The sequence below is a fragment of the Ahaetulla prasina genome, chromosome 4 (assembly GCF_028640845.1).
Source record: "Ahaetulla prasina isolate Xishuangbanna chromosome 4, ASM2864084v1, whole genome shotgun sequence".
NCBI lineage: Eukaryota > Metazoa > Chordata > Lepidosauria > Squamata > Colubridae > Ahaetulla > Ahaetulla prasina.
In genome coordinates this window covers 73,240,631-73,262,382 of record NC_080542.1, presented here as the reverse complement: position 1 = coordinate 73,262,382, position 21,752 = coordinate 73,240,631, and the positions used below count along the sequence as shown (strand labels likewise).

General features: G+C 35.8%; 1 protein-coding gene across 12 annotated transcripts in view; it reads left to right on the top strand.

Annotated features, from left to right (window-relative positions):
• Positions 1–21,752, top strand: part of BMPER (BMP binding endothelial regulator) — a 589,367-nt gene that overhangs the window by 122,226 nt on the left and 445,389 nt on the right. For all 12 annotated transcript variants that reach the window (XR_009155017.1, XM_058182126.1, XM_058182117.1 and 9 more), the window contains 3 exons: positions 5,360–5,442; positions 14,565–14,655; positions 16,985–17,067. Coding sequence is in view for 11 of the 12 variants with exons in the window: in XM_058182126.1 (XP_058038109.1) it covers positions 5,360–5,442; positions 14,565–14,655; positions 16,985–17,067 (257 nt within the window). In the remaining variant the exon portion in view is untranslated. The remainder of the gene's footprint in view (positions 1–5,359; positions 5,443–14,564; positions 14,656–16,984; positions 17,068–21,752) is intronic.

Genomic DNA, 21,752 nt, shown 5'->3' with positions numbered 1-21,752 from the left:
TCTTTCATCCTCCCTACTTTCTTCTCTCCTCTTGTCTCCTGCTCCTTCTATACTTCCCCTTCCTTTCTCCCCCTCCTCCCTACTTCCTCCCTATCTAATTTTCTCTCCTACTCTTATTTCCCCTACCTTTCCTCCTCTCATCTTCCTTTTCTTCTTTCTCTCTCCCTCCTTCTCCCTTTCTGTCTCTCTCCTTCTTCTTATATCTTTCCATTGCTGTATTTATTTTCATTTCAATATTTCTGGTGTCCAGGGAACCCCGATTTTTTCATTTATTGAGTATATTTCTCAGACTTCCCCTCATGTATTTTAATTATTAACATTGTCTTCATCTTATTCAATTTGGATCTTACAATCAATTAATACAACCTTCCACCTCTTACTTTCTTAAGAGTTTTTGTTCATAATTCAATAGTTATTATTCTCTTCCAATATTATACATCATTTACTAACATTTCAATTTTATTTCCTTTTACATCTTAATAACAATCATTTTCACTTATAAACCATACTATCTTTCACATTCCATCTGCTGGCCTGTTTATTATTTTTAAAAAACAATGTACTTTTTTTTTTACCTTCTTTACAATTTTATATCTTAACTTTGATTAATTTTTCCATTCTTTTATATGTTTAAAATTTATTTCCTTACCATCAACTATGATTCTCTCTCATTCCATGCATTTTCAGACACAAAAAGAAAAAGAAAACATATATCCTATTATATCTTCCGCATTTTATTTACTTCTCCATTTTGCATTAAGCAATATATTCCTTCTTTTTTACTTCTTTCATTTACTTCATTTCAACCTTTTTACTACCTTTTTACAATAATCTATATATTTCTTCTAATTTCCATCATTCCTAAGAATTTCTACCACTATTTTAATTTCTTTTCTTCTATTCATTTTTTCCTCCTTTTAACCATTTTCTTTCAGTCTCTCCAAAATCCCATCTCTTAATATTTTTCTTTTATCTTCTTCTTTCTCTTTCTTATATTTTCTTTTCCACCTCCTTTCTCTAACTTTTACTCTTTTAATTTCCCCCCTCAATTTTTCTCCATTTCCTCCTCTTCTCTTTATTCTGTCACTGCTAATCCCAGTGTAATCATCTATTTTTTCACTCTTTTAATTTTTCCCCTCAATCTTTTCTTTTTCCCCTTTCTTTTTCAAAGTATCCTTTTCCCTCTCCTTTTCTATTCTTTCACTATCAATCTCAATATGAACATCTGTATTTTTATCTTCACTCATTTCTTTTTCAACATTATATTTTTGTTCCCCTTATTTCCTCATAATTTCTTCATAATTTCTTTTTTTATTTTTAACCCACAGCTTTATTTCCTTTAAAGGATTCTTGCACCATTTGAAACATCTCCCATAGTTCCTCATATACATCCTCCCAACTCTCCATCTTTTAAATATAAGGAGAAAGGCTTTTTAAATTTATTTATTTTAACTTATGTATAGTCCAAATTCAAGTCCAAAATATTGTCTCTTCCCCCCTTTTTTTCTATTACCAAATGCAAGCCAGTTCAGATTTCCCCCCCTAGCTCGTCCTAGTTCCAATCTTAATCTTTCCAGTCTTTTGAAGCTATGCCACAGCTGTTTAAACAAGTACTCCTTCAGTGTTCCTCTTTCTCTTAATAGCCTAAACAATGCAATGTTGTTTTTTCCCTCTCCAGTGATATTTCTCTCCAATCCACAACTCCCAGCAACAAAATGTCACTCAATCCACAAAAACAATTCCTTTGTCTTCCTCTGTTTAATCCTTTTGTTAGCAAAAGATGCTTTCTCTCAGTTTTTTTCTCCTTTTAATATTTATTTTTTCTTCCAAAACCAATTTAAAGTCCAGATGGAACATTAGTTCTTTTATGGCTTTTGTCTTATAAATCCTTTTTGCTGTTTGTTCCTCTCACTTTAAGTTTCTGCGTGCCAATTAGCTGCTAACTTCAAGCCAGAAAATCTCTTGAGCTTTAATTTTTTTTTCTCTTCTTACCTGTGAATTGGCCAATTGCTCGCACGGTAACAATACTCTGTTCTAATCTTCACTCCTGCTCAGTCTTCTTGTGTGGCCATCCCGACTTTGGCAGCTCCTAATGGCTGCTTTTCCTTGTCGTTGGGTCAAAGGCTGGGTGCCAGTGCTGCAGGGAATTTGCAACTTCCCTGTTTGCGCCGGCTAGTGTCTATAGTCCATTGAGAACCCCCAAATCGACCAGAATTTCGATGCTCTTCCCGAAGCTCCTAGGGTGCACGTCGTCTCATCATGATGCTGGCCCTGCTGACTATAAACTGCTTAGAGTGGGTTATAAAGCACTGTGAATCAGTATATAAGTATTAAGCATCTACCACATATCATCCTTAGTGAAGTGTGCAAACCAGCATCTGCATTTCCTGCATCAGATGAGGAGAGCACATCTTTCTCCTGTTCTGGCCACTTTTTAGAGAGACACAAATGAGATTTAACAAACTGTATCATTGTTTGGTTTGGTAGTAGCAGTGCCTCAGATAGAAGGTCCTTACCAGGAGTGAAATGCTCCCGGTTTGGACTGGATCTGCTGATCCAGTAGTGATGGCAGTGGGTGGCTCGGAGAACTGGTAGCAAAAATCCCTGGCCTCCCCATCCATGCCCACTCAATTGCCCACTTGCCGCTTCTTTTAAAAGGTTAAAAAAACTGATGATCACAGCTGAGCTGCGGCATTATCAGAGCCTTTTTTTATTTTTAAAAGCATTTTTACAACCTATTCGACAAATAGGTTGTAAAAAATGCTTTTAAAAGGTTAAAAAAAGGCTCTGATGATCACAGCTGAGCTGCACAATCGTCAGAGCCTTTTTTTAGTTTTAGAAGCATTTTTTACCACCTATTTGGCCGAATAGATTGTAAAAAATTAAAAGTAAAAAAAAGAGGCTCTGACAATCACAGCTGAGCTGCCTGATCGTCAGAACCTTTTTTTACTTTTAAAAACATTTTTTAACATCTATTCAGCAAATAGGTTGTAAAAAAATGCTTTTAAAAGTAAAAAAAAGATTATGCGCCATAGCTGATCACCCCCAGTGCGCGCTGTTCTACTTAACCAATGCCTCCTTTTGGCATGCATGGTGTGTATTGCGCATGTGCATGCGCATGCACCTCCAGCAAACCAGTTGTAAATCAGTTCAGATTTCACCATTGGTCCTTACAGAGAGTGGTAAGGACAGTCAAGAAAATTATAGAAAGCTTGCTTCCTGTTATTCAGGATATTGCTTATAAGCACTATGTATTTAGAGCTCAAACATTGTTAGAGAACCCACAAACCCACTTTACGGTCTATTTCTGTTGATCCCCTCTGGGAGGAGGTTTCAAAGTATTTCTAGCAGGACTATCAGATTCTGTAATAGCTTTGTTCCCTATGCCATCTGTCTGGTAAACTCACAAGATTCATTTTTCTCACTATGTACATGTATACATCCGAACTAGACTGTGTTGTTTTTCTATGTCATATAATATATGTGGATATATGCATAATTTTGTATTTATTTATCTTGTCAAGTTTATGTAGGGTAAATTGGAGGTGGTGACTCTTTGAGAGCTGTATGCAACGAGATTTCATTTTTATGTATGCCAATTAGTGTACATTCAAAGTGATAATAAAGTTATTCTAAATTCTAAGATATAGGTATAAGTGCTATTGCTATTACAGTTTAAAAGTTTTTTATTGAAACATAAATTAAGCTTAGTATAAATTGTTTTATAGCAATCCATGATATCTGTATTGTTTTCAAAATGCTTTCAACTTCATTGTGGTGATTATGATTGCACTGTTATTATTGGGGTTGACTTATTGGTTTGATTTTAGGACATTTTGATATCAATATATAGGAAAGAATCGGTGCATCAGAGTGAAGATGGGAAATTCAAATAATGGCATGAGAATAACAAGTAAAAAACTAAGAGCAAGAATAAGTCAGAGAAGTGCGCTGAAAGGATTCTGAGGTGTAGGCATATAATGCTTTAAACAAAGATATTATCACCTTTGGGAAACAGAAAACAATTAGATGAAATAAAGGCCAGAGAAAACAATATCCTTTGCCTGGACTTAGACTTGGTCTAATGGTTAATGCTTGTTTACTAATAACCCAATAATAACAGGTGCTAATGACTATAAAGGAGGGGGAAATCTTGTCTAATATGTAGAAAACAGTCATTATCAAGAAAACTTTGCAGGAAATTTAGGTTTGCGACTTTTATAGCATTCCTTCAATGGTAGTAGAAGACAGATTCAGAAACATCTGCTACAGTGAGATAACCTATTTTAGTGCCTAAGGGGCTATAAAATGTGCAGCTCATGCAGCTTTAATATACTTTTATATGGATAAGCCTAACAGTCTGGTTTGCTACTGAGTAGGAATTCCTGGATGTCCCAGTGAAATGTACTGTATGTTATATATCTTCTACATAGCAAAAACTCCAATAATGTGTTCTAAATTGCTAAGATTTGCCACTTTTTGTATAAAAGGAGGTGTCAATTTGTGGCCAAATATGATTGTTTTTCTGCCAGAAATTTTTTTTGCCTGTTCATAATGTGTTTCGCTGTAAATTTTATGATTGTCATTTAGTTACCCTCTTGTATGTTTGTTTGTGTAATGGTAGGTGGTAGGAAAAACCTTAGGGAACAAGGTGAAGTGATGTTGCCTAGGACATGGTCAGGTCAGAACCAGAGTAATCTATTGCTGGATAATGGGTGTGGCAAGAGATTAAAAAGGAAACATTTCTTGGATTATAAAAGAAACAAACAGCAGGAAAATTATGCTTTCAGACTTGCAAGATTCTACAATAAAGTAGAGTTAGTGTATCTGATTGTATTTCCTGTCTGGTCTATAGATAAAGGCTGATAGGATTTGACTGGATTAAAGTTTAATCTGTTGCCATGTGTGACTGTAGAGGGAGTCAAAATGGAGATCATCGGAGTCCACCTCTTTTTAATGTGTAGCAGTCATTAAAAAAGGGCAGAAGTTCTATGTCATTTGTCATTTTGACTTCTTTAAAGTTCCTTTGATTTTCAGTCAGTCTCTCTGATTTTCTGACAGATATCAATCAATCATTTTTTTTGTGTAAACTTATCCTAAGTGCATCATTTCTGTTCCAGTGATCCCTGCCTTTTATTAATGATAAATGATTGTCTGTTGGAATATTTTCAAATGTATTTTCTGACCCATGAGAATTAGCTATTTTTTTTAAGAGCCCAGAACATGCCTTTGATAACTGATACTTTATAAGGTTTTTTGCAATCAGAGATTTAAAAACTGAACAGCTCTGAGTTCATGTAATATTTTTAGTAAGTGTGTAAATTACTAACTGTTCTATTTATTTCTGCTTTATCCTTAGGTTGCAGTTTTGAAGGAAGTTCATATAACAGCTCAGTGTTATGGCAGAGTCCAAATAAACCCTGTTTCATGCTACAATGTCAGGTAAGAACAAGCATTTATTTATTTGTTTGTTTATTTGTTTGTATCCTGCCTTTTATTAGTATTACAAATAATTTGGCAGTGAACACATTGAAACACACCTTTCTGTTCCTATTTTCCCCACAACAACCCACAACAACAACAACCAACCACAATTTTAAAGCCATGCAGCAGCAGGATTTAAAAGGATTTAAAGCCACGAAACAACCAGGATTTAAAAGGACTTAAAACCACCAAGCCCCCAATCAACAGGACCATATAGGACCGCTGGTGAGTTCCACGGAGACTCCAGTCTCCCAGCTTCTATTGACTTTTTTGAAACTCCCGCCATTACGGCCACCCTTAAAGAAGCTTCTTCAATCACCCAATCTCATTATTTTAAATTTCCCGCCGAATTTCACCGTTACCATAGTAATCCCCCATTAGCATAGCAATTGCCAAATTGATTGCTATTGAAACTTAAAGAGAGAGATATAAAATTAAGGAAAATTGATTAAGTAACAGATATCTAATCATTACTAAAATTGGAAAGAGTGTGAAATAAAACAAAGAAATAAGAAAGATACTACTTCAATACCAATTACATAAAAACTCAAAATATCATTATGCCACTCAGAAAATCCAACGCTGAAAAAATCTTAGAAACAAGATTAATAACTATTGAACAAAACTTAAATAAAAGATTACTAGCTATTGAACAAAACCTAGAAAAAAGAATACAAAATATTGAACAAAACTTAGAAATTTTTTTTTAACAGTTATTGAACAAAGTTTCACAAACTTGATAAAACAAATTTCAACACTAAAAAATGAAAACTCAAATGATCTAAATCTCTTCCCAATTCATCTATCATCATATAATACACAACCTAATACACAACCTACAACTCAACCTAGACAACTAATTAATACAACACAACCTAAACAACAAATAACTACCAACCAACTAATCAGAGATGCAATGGAGAGAGGACAAAAAATAAATAATGCAATATTATTTGGACTAGAAAACACTAACGAACCAGATATCAATAAGATTCACAACATAATTGGAAATTATAACTCATCAACCATCTTTCCAAATGAAATAATTGCTGTCTCCAGAGATGAACCAGAATATAAAAACAGCGACGGGTCAACAGCACCAAGATTTTGTAGAGTCACATGTATAAATGAGGACAGCAAACGTAAATTCATTTATACCATAAACTCAATTGCTAAAACCAACCCTGCCTACAGTAAACTTAGATCACGTCCTGATCTATCTTTTCTACAACGGATACGTTCTCATGAACTTCGCACAGAACTTAAAACAAGACAAGACAATGGTGAATCCAACTTATACATCGACTACCATGCTGATTGCATAAAAAATAAAGCCTACAATCAAAAAAATCACCTCCAAACCCCCCATCATCCATAACAATCAACCAGCCATCCCAACATTCAATCAAGTACCCATCACCCTACCATCCATTCAACCAACCATCTTACCAGCCATCCAAACAGCCATCCAACCAACCATCCAACCAACCATCCAACCAGCCATCCAACCAGCCATCCAAAGAGCCACCCAACCAGCCACCCAACCAGCCATCCAACCAGCCATCCAACCAGCCATCCAACCAGCCATTCAAACAGCCACCCAACCAGCCATCCAAACAACCATCCATCCAATCAGCCAAACTACCATCCAACCATCTATTCAACCATCTGTTGTACACAACCCCCAACCTACTAACATCCAAAACTAGGTATGCACACCCCTTACCTCTTCAACACCAATCACTACAGATCTCAAATGCAAATTGATAAATGCAAGAAGCATTGTTAACAAATTACCTGAATTTATCCTCTTGTTAAACAGTGGCACGTTTGATATCATTTTTGTTTGTGAAACATGGCTGAACTCATCCCTTCCTGACTCCATTATCTCAAACAAAGAATATCAAGTCTTTCTATCAGATCGTGAAAACCGAAGAGGTGGTGGAGTGGCTATCTTTTACAAAAAGTCACTGAATCTAAAAAATATCCAAGTAGCACATAAACTTTCTCTTCCTGAAACTATTGTATGCGACCTATCCCTTAACACTACTTTTCGATTCTTACTATGCTACAGAGCCCCTGACTATGACATTACCCATGCAAATATGCTAACCTCAATGCTAACATGGGCTACCTCTTGCCCATATCCTCTCATCTTCCTGGGTGACCTAAATCTACCTCTCATTAACTGGACAACTAATGAATGTTCAACTGACCCAATCCATACTACACTATACAACGCTGTTACAAACCTAGGTCTCGAACAACTTGTAACCAACAATACAAGACTCAACAACTGCCTTGATCTCATCTTCTGCAACAACCAAAATTCAATTTACGGACTACAAATTAAAGAACCTTTTTCCAACAGTGACCACTGCATGATTGATTTTCGTCTCAATATACGTCCATACTTAAATCGTCATAACAATAGTATTCCCAACTACAACTTCAAAAAAGCAAATTATGACCTTATAAACAACGATCTTTCATTTCTGGACTGGCAAAATCTGTTTGCAACCTGCATAACCGCTGAAGACCACTATAGAGTCTTCCTATTTGAAATCAATAGAGTCATTAAACTATATGTACCACAAATGACTACCATGATCAGGAAAAGCAAACTACCCATATCAATAAAAAAGCTTCAATCAAAAAAAAAAATCCCTCTGGAAAAGAAACAAAAAAGGCTATGTAGCAAATTTCAAAATCCGCTACAGAAATATATGCAACCAAATAAAAACTGAATGCACAATTTACCACACCAAGCAAGAAGAGGACCTTCTGTGCACAAATTCCAATCGTGCCTTTTATAATTTTGTTAACAATAAACTTAAAGACTCAAGATCCATCCCACCACTAAAAGATTCTAATAGAAAAGAATGCAATGACGAAACAGTTAAAGCAAACCTCTTCAACATTTTCTTTGGCTCCGTTTTTGTTAACAGCGATGACACATATCCGATATTCCACAAACGTACCAGCAATGAATATGATGACTTAACTCATATAGATTTCACAGAAGATAATGTTGGAAAAGCTCTTCATAACATGAAACCATCACTATCTATTGGACCCGATGGACTATGTGCATACTTCTTAAAAAAAACTTTCCATTAATATAGCAGAACCACTAAGCATTATCTTTGATAAAGCCTTCACTACCAGTTCCCTTCCCAAACTTTGGTCACTAGCCACAGTCATTCCTATCTTCAAAAAAGGAGACCCCAGCTTAGTCGGAAATTACAGACCAATCTCTTTGTGCTGCATCACCTGCAAAGTCATGGACTCAATCATCAACCAATCCATTGCCTCACACTTAAAAACTAACAACCTACTCTCCAATAAACAATTTGGTTTCCGGAAAAAATTATCATGTAACTTCTCCATTGTAAAAACATATGGACTACAAATCTTGATCAAGGCAAAACAATAGATGCAATCTACATAGACTTCTGCAAAGCTTTTGACTCAGTAGTACATGATAAACTTCTCTTAAAACTAAAATCCTATGGCATCTCAGGACCCTTTCACAAATGGATATCTGCTTTTCTGTCTAACAGACAACAAGTGGTCAAAATTGGCAATGCTTTATCAAATCCCGTTCCTGTCAAGAGTGGCATCCCTCAAGGCAGCGTCCTTGGACCAACACTCTTCATACTATACATTAATGATCTTTGTGACCATATCTCAAGTAATTGTGTTCTCTTTGCTGACGATGTCAAACTATTTAACACCACAGACAATACATCTAGCATTCAAAAAGACCTTGATCATCTAACCGCTTGGTCTAAAACTTGGCAACTCCAAATCTCAACCAGCAAATGCTCAGACTTACATATAGGAAAAAAGAACCCAAACACTAAGTACATACTTGATGGACATTACTTTACAGATGACCCCCATCCCATTAAAGACCTTGGAGTTTTCATGTCAAATGATCTAAGTGCCAAAGCCCACTGCAACTACATAGCAAAAAAGGCTCTAAGAGTTGTAAACCTAATCTTGCGTAGCTTCTTTTCCAAAAACACCACACTACTAACCAGAGCATATAAAACATTTGCTAGACCAATTCTAGAATACAGCTCATCTGTTTGGAACCCTCACCACATCTCTGACATCAATACAATTGAACGTGTCCAGAAATATTTTACAAGAAGAGTTCTCCATTCCTCTGAAAACAACAAAATACCTTACCCCACCAGACTTGAAATCCTAGGCTTAGAAAACTTGGAACTCCATCGCCTTCGACAAGACCTAAGTTTAACTCACAGAACCATCTGTTGTAATGTCCTTCCTGTTAAAGACTACTTCAGCTTCAATTGCAATAATACTAGAGCAACCAATAGATTTAAACTTAATGTCAACCGCTTTAATCTAGATTGCAGAAAATATGACTTCTGTAACAGAATCATCAGTGCTTGGAATACTTTACCTGACTCTGTGGTCTCTTCCCATAATCCTAAAAGCTTTAACCAAAAACTTTCTACTATTGACCTCACCCCATTCCTAAGAGGACCATAAGGGGCGTGCATAAGCGCACAAACGTGCCTACTGTTCCTGTCCTATTGTTTTTCTTTTCTTCTTCCTATATACATATATGCTTATACCTCCTTATATTTACTCATATATGTGTTTATATATTATATAATGTTTTTGTATGATACCTACATATATTGTTATGACAAAATAAATAAAATAAAAATAAAATAAATAAATAAATTACGGAAACTTGTTGGGATGAAACCCACAAATGGAACATACAGCTAGAGGGATATAAATTATTTAAAAGAAATAGACGAAATAAAAGAGGAGGTGGAGTTGCACTGTATATAAGAAATAACTACATCTCTACAGAAATAGAGCACAACAATGATGAAAATTAACTTGAATGCATTTGAGTCAATATTAAAGGGAGGAAAAATGATATTGCCATAGGTCTATACTATAAGCCACCCAGCCAAACAGAGGAAGTAGATGAACTTTTTATTGGTCAGCTAACTAAGATATGTAGGAAGCACATCACAGTAGTAATGGGGGATTTTAACTACCCTGACATCAACTGGGAGACAAACTCTGCACCAAGTGGAAGATCCAACAGGTTCCTAACAAATCTAGCAGACAATTTTGTTTCCCAAAAAGTAACAAATCAGCCATATTGGACTTAATTCTCACTAACAGAGATGAAATGATAGAAGGTGTTGAAGCTATAGGAATCTTGGGGGCAAGTGATCACGCAATATTGGAATTACTGGAAAACACAAGTAGTAGAACAAAGTCAAACTAGAGTCTTAGACTTTAAGAGAGCTAATTTCAATAAACTTAGAGAGAGCTTGAGAAGGATTCTATGGATGAGAATCCTCGAGGGGAAAACAACTCAAGAAGCTTGGGAAATTTTGAAAAGTGAGATTATAAAAGCCCAGTCTAGAACAATACCAATGAAGAAGAAAAATAATAGATCTCAAAAGAAACCAGCATGGCTGCATAAAGAACTCTCTGACAAATTGAAAGACAAAAAGGATAAGTATAAAGAGTGGACAGAGCGGCAAATGACTAAGGCAGAATATCAGTAAATAGCCCGAGCTTGTAAAGATGAAATGAGGAAAGCTAACACTCACAATGAACAAAGGCTTGCGACAAAAGTAAAAACAAAAAAAGCTTCTTCCAACATGTTAAAAACAAGAAAAAAGTCAAGGAAACAATCGGCCCATTGCTGGGAGAAAATGGCAAGAAGGTGACAAGCAACAGGGAGAAAGCAGAACTACGTAACTCATTTTTTTGCATCTGTCTTTACAGAAAAGGGAAAAAAAACTACCTATCAAAAACAGCACCATAAAAAACAGATTAGGAACACAAGTTAAAATAGGGAAGAAAATGGTAAGTGAACGCCTGTCTACCTTAGACGAGTTCAAATCACCAGGACTAGATGGATTACACCCCAAGATTCTGAAGGAACTGGCAGACACTGAACTATATCTTTCAAAGATCCTGAAACACAGGGGAGCTGCCAGAGGACTGGAAAAGAGCTGATGTAGTTCCCATCTTCAAAAAAGGAAGAAAAACAGATCCAGGAAACTATAGACCTATCAGCCTGACCTCAATACCAGGGAAGATTTTGGAAAAGATAATCAAGCAATGAATCACCGAAAGCCTAGAAGTAAACAAAGTAATAACCAAAAGCCAACATGGGTTTGTCAAAAACAGATCATGCCATCCTAATCTTATTCCATTCTTTGTCAAAGTGACATAATTAATGGATCAGAGGAATGCTGTCAGTATAATTTACTTGGACTTCAATAAAGCATTTGATAAAGCAGACCATAACCTATTACTAGATAAAGTAGAAAAATGTGGGTTAGAGAGCATCACCACCAGATGGATTCGCAACTGGCTGACCAACCACACTCAATGTGTAGTCCTCAATGGAACTACATCTACATGGAGGAAAGTATGCAGTGGAGTACCCCAAGGCTCTGTTTTAGGCCCAGTACTCTTCAACATCTTCATCAATGACTTGGAAAAGGGGATAGATGGGGAACTCATCAACTTTGCAGATGACACCAAGCTAGCAACACTCCAGAAGATAGGCTCAAGATACAGAAGGATCTTGACAGACTTGAACAATGGGCGCTATGTAACAAATGAAATTCAACAGTGAAAAAAGTAAGGTTCTACATTTAGGCAAAAAACACAAAATGCACAGGTACCTTATATGTAGTACCTTGCTCAATAGTAGTAACTGTGAGAGGGATCTTGAAGTCCTAGTGGACAACCATTTAGATATGAGCCAGCAGTGTGCAGCAGCTGCCAAAAATGCCAACACAGTTCTGGGCTGCATAAACAGAGGGATAGAATCAAGATCACTTGAAGTGTTAATACCATTTTATAATGCCTTGGTAAGTCCACCCTTGGAATATTGCATTCAGTTTTGGTTGCCACAATGTAAAAAAGATGTTGAGACTTTAGAATGAGTGCAGAGAAAAACAACAAGGATGATTAGGGGACTGGAGGCTAAAACATGAAGAACGGTTGCAGGAACTGGGTATGTCTAGTTTAGTAAAAAGAAGGACTAGGGGAGACATGATAGCAATGTTCCAATATCTCAGGGGTTGCCACCAAGAAGAGGGAGTTGGGCTGTTCTCCAAAGCACCTGAGGGTAGAACAAGAAACAATGGGTGGAAACTAATCAAGGAGAGAAGCAACTTAGAAGTAAGGAGAAATTTCCTGATAGTCAGAACAATTAATGAGTGGAACAACTTGCCTCCAGAAGTTGTGAATGCTCCAACACTGAAATTTTTAAGAAGATGTTGGATAATCATTTGTCTGAAGTGGTGTAAGGTTTCCTACCTGGGCTAGTTGGACTAGAAGACCTTCAAGGTCCCTTCCAACTCGTTGTTGTTGTTATTATTATTATTATTAATGTTGTGAGATGGGCTGGGCTGAGAGAGGATGAGTGACATAAAGTCACTCATCCTCTCTCAGCCCAAGTAAGGAAAATCAGGAGAACCAGACAGTTCAAATGAGTCTAAAGATTTACTGCAAGATTAAGTACTCTACAAGAATCTTAGTTACTAATGGTCAAGGGAAATTAGCGGGAGATACGAAAGGCATTCAAGAAGCTTGTGGGACTAAAAAAAAGTTCAATCAGACCTTCCAACTTCTAATGGAAAAAGAAGACCTGAACTTTTCTGTTTATCAGAATATATTCAATCTTGCAATCTTATATTTAGAGTTCTGCATAGAATATATTTATCCTGAAGAGCAAGGCATGGAATAACTTGAGTAAGGAAAAAAAAAAAAGGAAAATTACATATACTTTTAAGTAAATGTTGACTGTCATAAAAGATTAAATTTAACACAATATCTAAGGCAACACGCACAAATCATGATAGTGCACCTTATATATCTTTTCTATAATCCTAGCCAATATGATCCAATACTACTATTTGTTGGCAAAACATTCCTCAGTGACATCAGAATATCAAAGAATTACCTCAGAAGTGAAAAGGGTAGAAGACACTGATATGTGCCTTTGTTCTTTGCACATTGCTATAAAATTCTGCAGTTTCAGCATTTATTGTCTGGAGCCTTTCTGGTACTATCTCAAAGCAGAAATGGGCATTTTCCATTTAGAAAGCTGGACCTTTAAAAAAAAATCTCTGCTCCCCCCCCCATTTAGGAAGCCATATCTATCCATTAGAGAATGCCAACTAGTACCAGAGAAAATCCCCTTCATGTTTATCAACATGCTGACTTCTGGAATAAGAACTGCAGGAAGCGATCATTTAATAGACTCTTATCTGAGGAGCATCAGAGATAAGAGGCTTCTATTCTACATATCTTTATCTCTCTTTTCATAAGCTTTTCTTTCTCCAATCAGTTAGAATGGAGGAATGTTTTTATCAGATCTGTTAGTATCAAAGCAGAGTGGCTGATTCTTTTCACATGTCCTGTACCCTACACATTGTTGATGAGAGTGAAAACCATTTTCATTAACAGCTTTATTAGTTTCCTGCTGCTTATCTAGCAGGTTCATGTAGTTTTTGGGGAGATTGTTGGATTAATTTTTGATGCTATAGTATACTGTTACCCCCAAAAAAAGCTTCACCATATTTTACATCCATAACCAGATACTGAATAACTGTAGAGGTCCTGATTCTTATAATGATCTGCTGCTTTGTCATATGACTTAACAACTGTAGTAAGAAAGGTCGTAAAGTGAGACAAAACTCACTTAACTAATGTTTCATAAATTTTGGGCTGAATTGTGATCATACATTGAGGACTGCTCATATAATATTAAATTAACTGCCTAGAAAGAAAATGTGATTTGGAGAGGGGCACAAAAAATGAATTTCCTGACTATTCAGGTAAAATTATATGGAGATCTACAGGCTTCCTATGTTTTATTTTTTAAATCCATTAAATCTTACATATCTTCTGTCAAATATCTGTCTGCATGATGTTGATAAAATGCAGATAAGAACGTGAAAGGTATGGATGAACAATTTTTTTGTAGATGTTGATATACTTTTGATTTTTTCTGGATAATAATTGGACCTTCTTATATTATTTTGCAGGAAGGAGTGATAACAGAGTCTGGGATTCAATGTATTGTTCATTGTAGAAATCCTTACAAGGAACCAGGGATATGTTGCCCCCTATGTCCAGGTAAGAAATGAAAAAGATTAGCTTGTACGTCTGAAGAACAGGAAAGTTGATTTTTTGCTTTTAATATTTAAGATGTATAGATATATTTGTTTGTCCAAGACTAATTTTGCTTGTATTTCTTGTTGCACTTCAGACTTTTTAAATTACCATTTTTCACCCCCGTAACCATTGTCTTTACTCTGTTCTGGTACCATGGTGTCTGTATAATTTAGTCTTTTTGTGTGTGACCAAACAATGAAAAAGACTCGTGCTGGAGAAAAATTGATATCTTTGGACCTATTCCATGTCCTTCTCTTCATTTCTGTTGTCCTTTCATGTGGAAAGGACCCACCTCTCCCAATGTCATTCCCTTGCTACCTTGATTTTGCTAATGCTGTTTGTGTTGTTGCAGCATGATGCTTTCCTATCTTCCATATCATTTGCCTATATTCACTCTACAAACCCTTTCTCATCTTTATAGTCTTCTGACTGTTAACAGCCCTCTTGAAATGGATTGACAAAACCAAAGATGCTGCATTAATTGATTTCTGAGAGAAAATAATATCTCTTCTTTTGTGGGAAATTACCAAAACCTCTATCCAGTTGCTTTCTTTGGAGAGCAAAATAAGTATTGTGGCTGAATGAATTTCTTGCACAAGCTTTGGTTTAAAAATTCACATTACATATTGCCTCAGTGCTCACCACCTCAAAAATAGCAGGCATAGTACTCTTCTCATCCATTGGTTTGTGAAAAATATTTTGTGTGATTGTCACCAAGCACCTGATGTGGCATTGCATTTAGAATATCAGTCGATCTATCCCAGTATTGCCTATTTTAATTAGTTGATAACTTTTTCCAGTGAGAAACACACACAACACATTACATGTGTTTACACACACATTACACACAAACACCTATCCTGCGCGGCCTGCACTGGCTACCGGTAGTCTTCCGGGTGCAATTCAAGGTTTTGGTTACCATCTTTAAAGCGCTCCATGGCTTAGGACCGGGATACCTTCGAGACCGCCTTCTGCCACCGATTGCCTCCCAACGACCTGTGCGCTCCCACAGAGTGGCCCTCCTCAGGGTGCCGTCGACCAAACAATGTAGGTTGGCGACCCCCAGGGGGAGGGCCTTCTCTGTGGCGGCACCAGCCCTGTGGAATGAGCTTCCTCCAGGATTACGACAACTCCCTGACCTCTGGACCTTCAGACGTGAACTGAAGACTTTATTATTTCAGCGTGCGGGACTAGCCTAAGAACAAAATGTTTTAACCAAATTTTAATGGGGGTTTTATTGGTTCTTATTGTTTTAGTGATCAGGCTTTGATAATATTTAGTTTTAATCTGGGTTTTAAATGTTTATTTATTATATTGTTCTATATTGTTTTAATATGCCTGTGAACCGCCCTGAGTCCTATGGGAGATGGTGCGGTATATAAGTTTAATAAATAAATAAATAAATAAATACATCTCTGCATATGTGCAATTCTTTCTTTCTTTCTTTCTTTCTTTCTTTCTTTCTTTCTTTCTTTCTTTCTTTCTTTCTTTCTTTTTCTTCTCTTTTATTTTATTTATTCGATTTGTATACCGCCCTTCTCCCGAAGGACTCAGGGCGGTTCACAGCCAATAAAAATGCATATAATACAAGTTAAAAAACAATATAAAAAACTGATTCAATAAATGGCCTAAAAATTGAAATAAGATTAAAAACCTCATTTTAAAACCCCATTTAAAACTACATTTAAGCTAACCCTGCGCGATGGAACAAAAGTGTCTTTAGTTCGCGGTGAAAGGTCCAGAGGTCGGGCAGTTGACGAAACCCCGGAGGCAGCTCATTCCAGAGGGCAGGAGCCCCCACAGAGAAGGCCCTCCCCTGGAGGTCGCCAGCCGACATTGTTTGGCTGACGGCACCTGGAGGAGGCCCTCCCTGTGGGAGCGCACCGGTCGATGGGAGGCTACTGGTGGCAGTAGGCGATCCCGTAAGTAACCCGGTCCTATGCCATGGAGCACTTTAAAGGTGGTGACCAACACTTTGAATTGTACCCGGAAGACAAGTGCAGACCGCACAGGAGAGGTGTCACATGGGAGCCACGAGGTGCTCCCTCTATCACTCGCGCAGCTGCATTCTGGACCAGTTGGAGCTTCCGGGTGCCCTTCAAGGGGAACCCCATGTAGAGAGCATTGCAGTAGTCCAAGCGGGATGTAACAAGGGCATGAGTGATCGTGCAGAGGGAAACCCGGTCTAGAAAGGGACGCAACTGGCGTATCAGGCAAATCTGATAAAAAGCTCCTGGCGACGGCCATTACTTATTTTACATAAATGTATAAAATATTTGTTTTTTCCCAGGTTGCACACTTGAAGGTAGACATTTCTCTGAAGGTGAGGAATTTCATCCTGACGGGAACAAATGCATCACGTGTACTTGTATTGTAAGTCTTTAGTATTGAATCAATGCATGTGATTTTGAAAACGATGATAACAATAATGATGTTACTAATGATGATGGAAAACCTGGAGAATCAATAATCAGTATGAAAGAATCAATATGAAAGAATGTACATACTTATGCAGTAGAGAGATAAGCTATGCATTCAATACTGTCATGTGTGATGATGTTCATCAATTTAAATGATTTCAAATTCATAAAAGATTAATAATGATAGACGTATGGTATTTTTTTAAAAAAATCCATGTAGGAAATCAAAGAGCAGTTTTGATTTTTTCTCTTATTTGGAATTGATCACTTGTGACACAGAAAGCTGTATTAGATGAGCTTGCTGGTCCCCCAGAATCCTCTAATGTTTTTATATTTATTATGTCTTAACACTTAATAAATAATATTTAATTATTTGCAAGTAGTCCATTTTGAAATAATATTTTAATATAAGTATCATTTGATAAACTTTTTTCTTTAATTCATCAGTTTTATAATGGCCTAAGGCCATTGAATATATCAATAGATTTAAATAATCTAATAAATATAGAAACTTATTGTTAATTCCAAAATACATTTTGTATCATACCGTTCATATTCTTACCCAAAGATGAGCAGTATCTTTTCTGCTAGTTATTAACTATGTCAGCAATTTACTTTTTTAATGAAATCACAAATTATCCTGACAGTCTCAGAGATGAATGTCAGGTTTATAGAATTAAGAATACTCAATGGCTGAATACCTAGTGATCTGGTTAACAATTTACTTTTATTTGATTGATTGATTGATTGATTGATTGATTGATTGATTCAGTGGGATTCACTGGGATTTATAGCAGTGTAAATGGCCATATTTGTTTTAAATTTAGTATGATATGTGAATTCAGTCCTAATGGCTTAAAATTTTGTGTGATTTAATTAATATCACCAGTTTATGATTTTTATCTTTTATAGACTCTAGCTTTATTTTTTTATATGAATGCATTTAATATCTACTCTATTATCTTTTGTCTTTGCTTTGAGTGCTAAGAGTTCTCATGCTCCTTAAATCTTATTTCTTTTCCGTGATCAAATGCTGTAACAAGTATCATCAAGAGTGTTATCCCTAATGAATAATTAACAGAAACTAGATGAAAAGGCCAATAGGAGGCCTTCCTGTTGGCAATTCTGTAAATAGAATAGTCAAGCTGTGTAACTTGAAGAATATATCCCCTGATGATTAATCATTCAATGCAAATTTAATATAGTACAAGCTGGAGCAGAAAATGTACATTTGCTTTTGCCTGGGGTAATTTTGGCTGTATATCTTCTGTACCATGACTGTAGCTTCATCAAACAGGATTTTTGTGTTGATTGCAATGATTAATAAGTTGCCAGTTGTCAGCATTTCCTTCCCCACCCTTCCATTCCTTCCTACATAAAACTGGCAGAATGTTATAAGTTTTAATTGAACCGTTTAATTTAATTGAACCACAAAGAGTGCCCTCCCCTTTGTTTTCCTGCTTTTTTCTTCACTACATTCCACCCTCTCTCAAATATTTTTCTTTGGATTAAGATCACAGTTCTGTTTCAGAATTTAGGTTAAACAACGATTTGGAGCAATTGTAAAAAGTTATAGAATAATTTTCCTTCTGGTGCTCAGTTGTTTTCCCAGATAGAAAGAGAGAGGGAAGGGGATTGCTGTTGTGTGTGCAACAGCAAATCTCTTATCAGAGAGAGAAGTAGGGCAAATATGTTATTTCAGATATATATCTGGTCATGAAGTGGAATAGGAACTGGCTTGCAAGTGATATGCTGCAACATGTGAAGACTTCAATAGACCAAGGTGTTTACCTTACCACTAATTAGATTTCCACTATGTTTTGAGATTGTGGTCATTGAGGAGGATCTTCTAAGGAAGAAAGAAACATATTGGAAGAGGAAGGAAAGAATGACTACTGAAAAATAATATTTCTAAGATGGCTAATATGAGCAATAGGATGATAAATGGAAAAGTAGAGCTGTTTCAGCCCAATTAAATATCTGTCTCTTAAACCCTGGATATCATAGTAATCTGTAGTAGCTTTGTTCCTGCCTGGATAGGATTTCAATTTCTTAGGAATATAGGAAGTATAGCCCCTAATGTTTGTCTTTTAGTCCTGTCTCTGTGCTATTAAATTTCTCAACACATAATGGAAGTGTTGTTTGAGGAGAAGCATATATAATATGTTGTATATATGATACAAACTAACATGTAAATACATGCATGATATCTAGATGCATACATCTAGGATTTTCATTCTGGGTTTGGTAGTCAGCCCAAATTTCTGCCATTGTTCCAATCCAGAGCAGAAAATAGGAAAACATCTTTTGCAAAGGCAACCCATTTTAATCAGTCTATTTTAGTTGTTTTGACTGGCAGGTGCTCTAGGTTTTTAGAATTAAGCTTTCTCTATCCATTTTTGGAAATGTTAAGGTTTGAACCTGGACTTATTGGATGGAAAGAATTGTTTTCTATAACGATGACCTCTTTTTTTACCTCATTCCAGACTATTTGATATTGCTTCCTGCTTTTATGATGTATCTTAATTGTTAAGATATGTAACAGTTATACGTAATTATACGTAACAATTATACGTAATAATTAAAGGGAAAACAATTATACATAATAGTTAGAGATAATCGGTTTGGTCTAGTGATTAAGGCACTGAACTAGAAAGTGAAGACCATGTGTTCTAATCCCGCTACTGGTCAGCCCAACTCACTTCAGAGGGATGTTATTGTGGGAAAAATAAATGGAGAAAGGTGTGTTGGATGTTTTTTGCCACTTTGAATTATTTGTAAAAATAATAAAGGCAGGACATAAACAAACAAACAAATAAACAAACAAATGGTTTTGGGCTTACTTGTCACCAGGAGTATTCAGAAGTAACCCCAAATTACTTTAAGAGAGAATTGACTTCTTGAGGCTGATTCTCTCACTTTATCAAATCTGTATTATTTATGTTTTTTCATCCTTATTTAAGCCTTTAGCAATAGCAAACTTGACAGTCAAACTTGGTCTGATCAATCAAAAATAAAGATGCTTAATTGTAGAATGATGATATGTTGATATTTTGGTTGGGGCTGATAAAAAATGTAAATCAAATTACTGAGGACAGGATTTTAGTTGAAGAAACTAGGACCTGGAAATCTCCAGGTGTTCCTTCTGTTAGGAAAACATAGATGTCCACATGGGATTGAATGGGGGTGGCGGTAGGAGGAATGATGAAATATATGTGATGATATGGTATTATTGTGTGAATGTTATCAATTACATCCATGCATCAGATTCCATTACCAAGCTGTATGAAAGGCAGATTGCTTAGTCAAAAGCAAAGCTTTATAGCATATCCTATCTGCACTATAGTATTTGAAAAGGAAGCCAGACTGGTGGAGATATATAGTGCAGATAGGATTTAGAGCCTATATCAGATTTTCCTATTTGTTTATTTATTTGTAGAAAATGTTTGAGCAAGAACAAAGCTTTGAAGTCCTTTGATAATAGCAGTTGACATCTAATGAAACATATTTTTTTATTTATTAACTTACCCATGAACTTCATTCCTCTATTAATTGCTTGAATCACTTTGTGTGAATAAGTATTCTAATTAATTGTGTGTTACATTAATAGGGGAAGCAATGGTTGTGCTTTTATTCTTCTGCTTCTATATCCATTTTTTATTAATTAATTTTTAAATATTTCTACTTTCCATATTCCTTACTTATTATTCTTTCATTTATCCACCGTTGCTCAATGGAAGCTGAAGTAAGAGAATTGTGCTTTATTGTACAATAATCAATTATATATCTAATTGTTGGGTGCAAATTATTGATCATTACTTCTACAGATGGTATCCATTCATACTTGAAACACTCTGCCATTTACATTTCCCCGAATAGTGTAGTCCTTGGGGTGACTTAAGCTTTTCCTGGTGAATATAAAAAGTTATAGTAACCACCTCCTTTCACATATATTGCCTTTCAGTCAGTAGGCTTTAAGTGACTAGATTTCTCAGGGGAAGTACATTTATATGTGAAAAAAAGGCAGGGTTATGGGGATCATTTACTTTTACCAGCTGCCCTGCCATAATTGAGGCATCTTGGACTAATATTAATAGCTCTTGGTCTGATAGAATAATTGAAAGTTGGGGAAAACGTTGACTTTTCTTCCTTCCCTTTTTCTGTTTTTATGCATCCTCTTAAATGGTGGCCTGGTGACATTAATCATGTGTATTATTTTAGAAATCATATAGAATAGAATAGAATAGAATAGAATAGAATAGAATAGAATAGAATAGAATAGAATAGAATAGAATAGAATAGAATTAGAATTTTTTATTGGCCAAGTGTGATTGGACACACAAGGAATTTGTCTTGGTGCATAAGGGGCGTGCATAAGCGCACAAACGTGCCTACCGTTCCTGTCCTATTGTTTTTCTTTTCTTCTTCCTCTATGTATATATGCTTATACCTCCTTATATTTACTCATATAAGTGTTTATATACTATATAATCTTTTGTATGATACCTACATATATTGTTGTGACAAAATAAATAAATAAATAAATAAATAATAAAACATATGCTCTCAGTGTACATAAAAGAAAAGATACCTTCATCAAGGTACAACATTTACAACACAAATAATGGTTAATACATC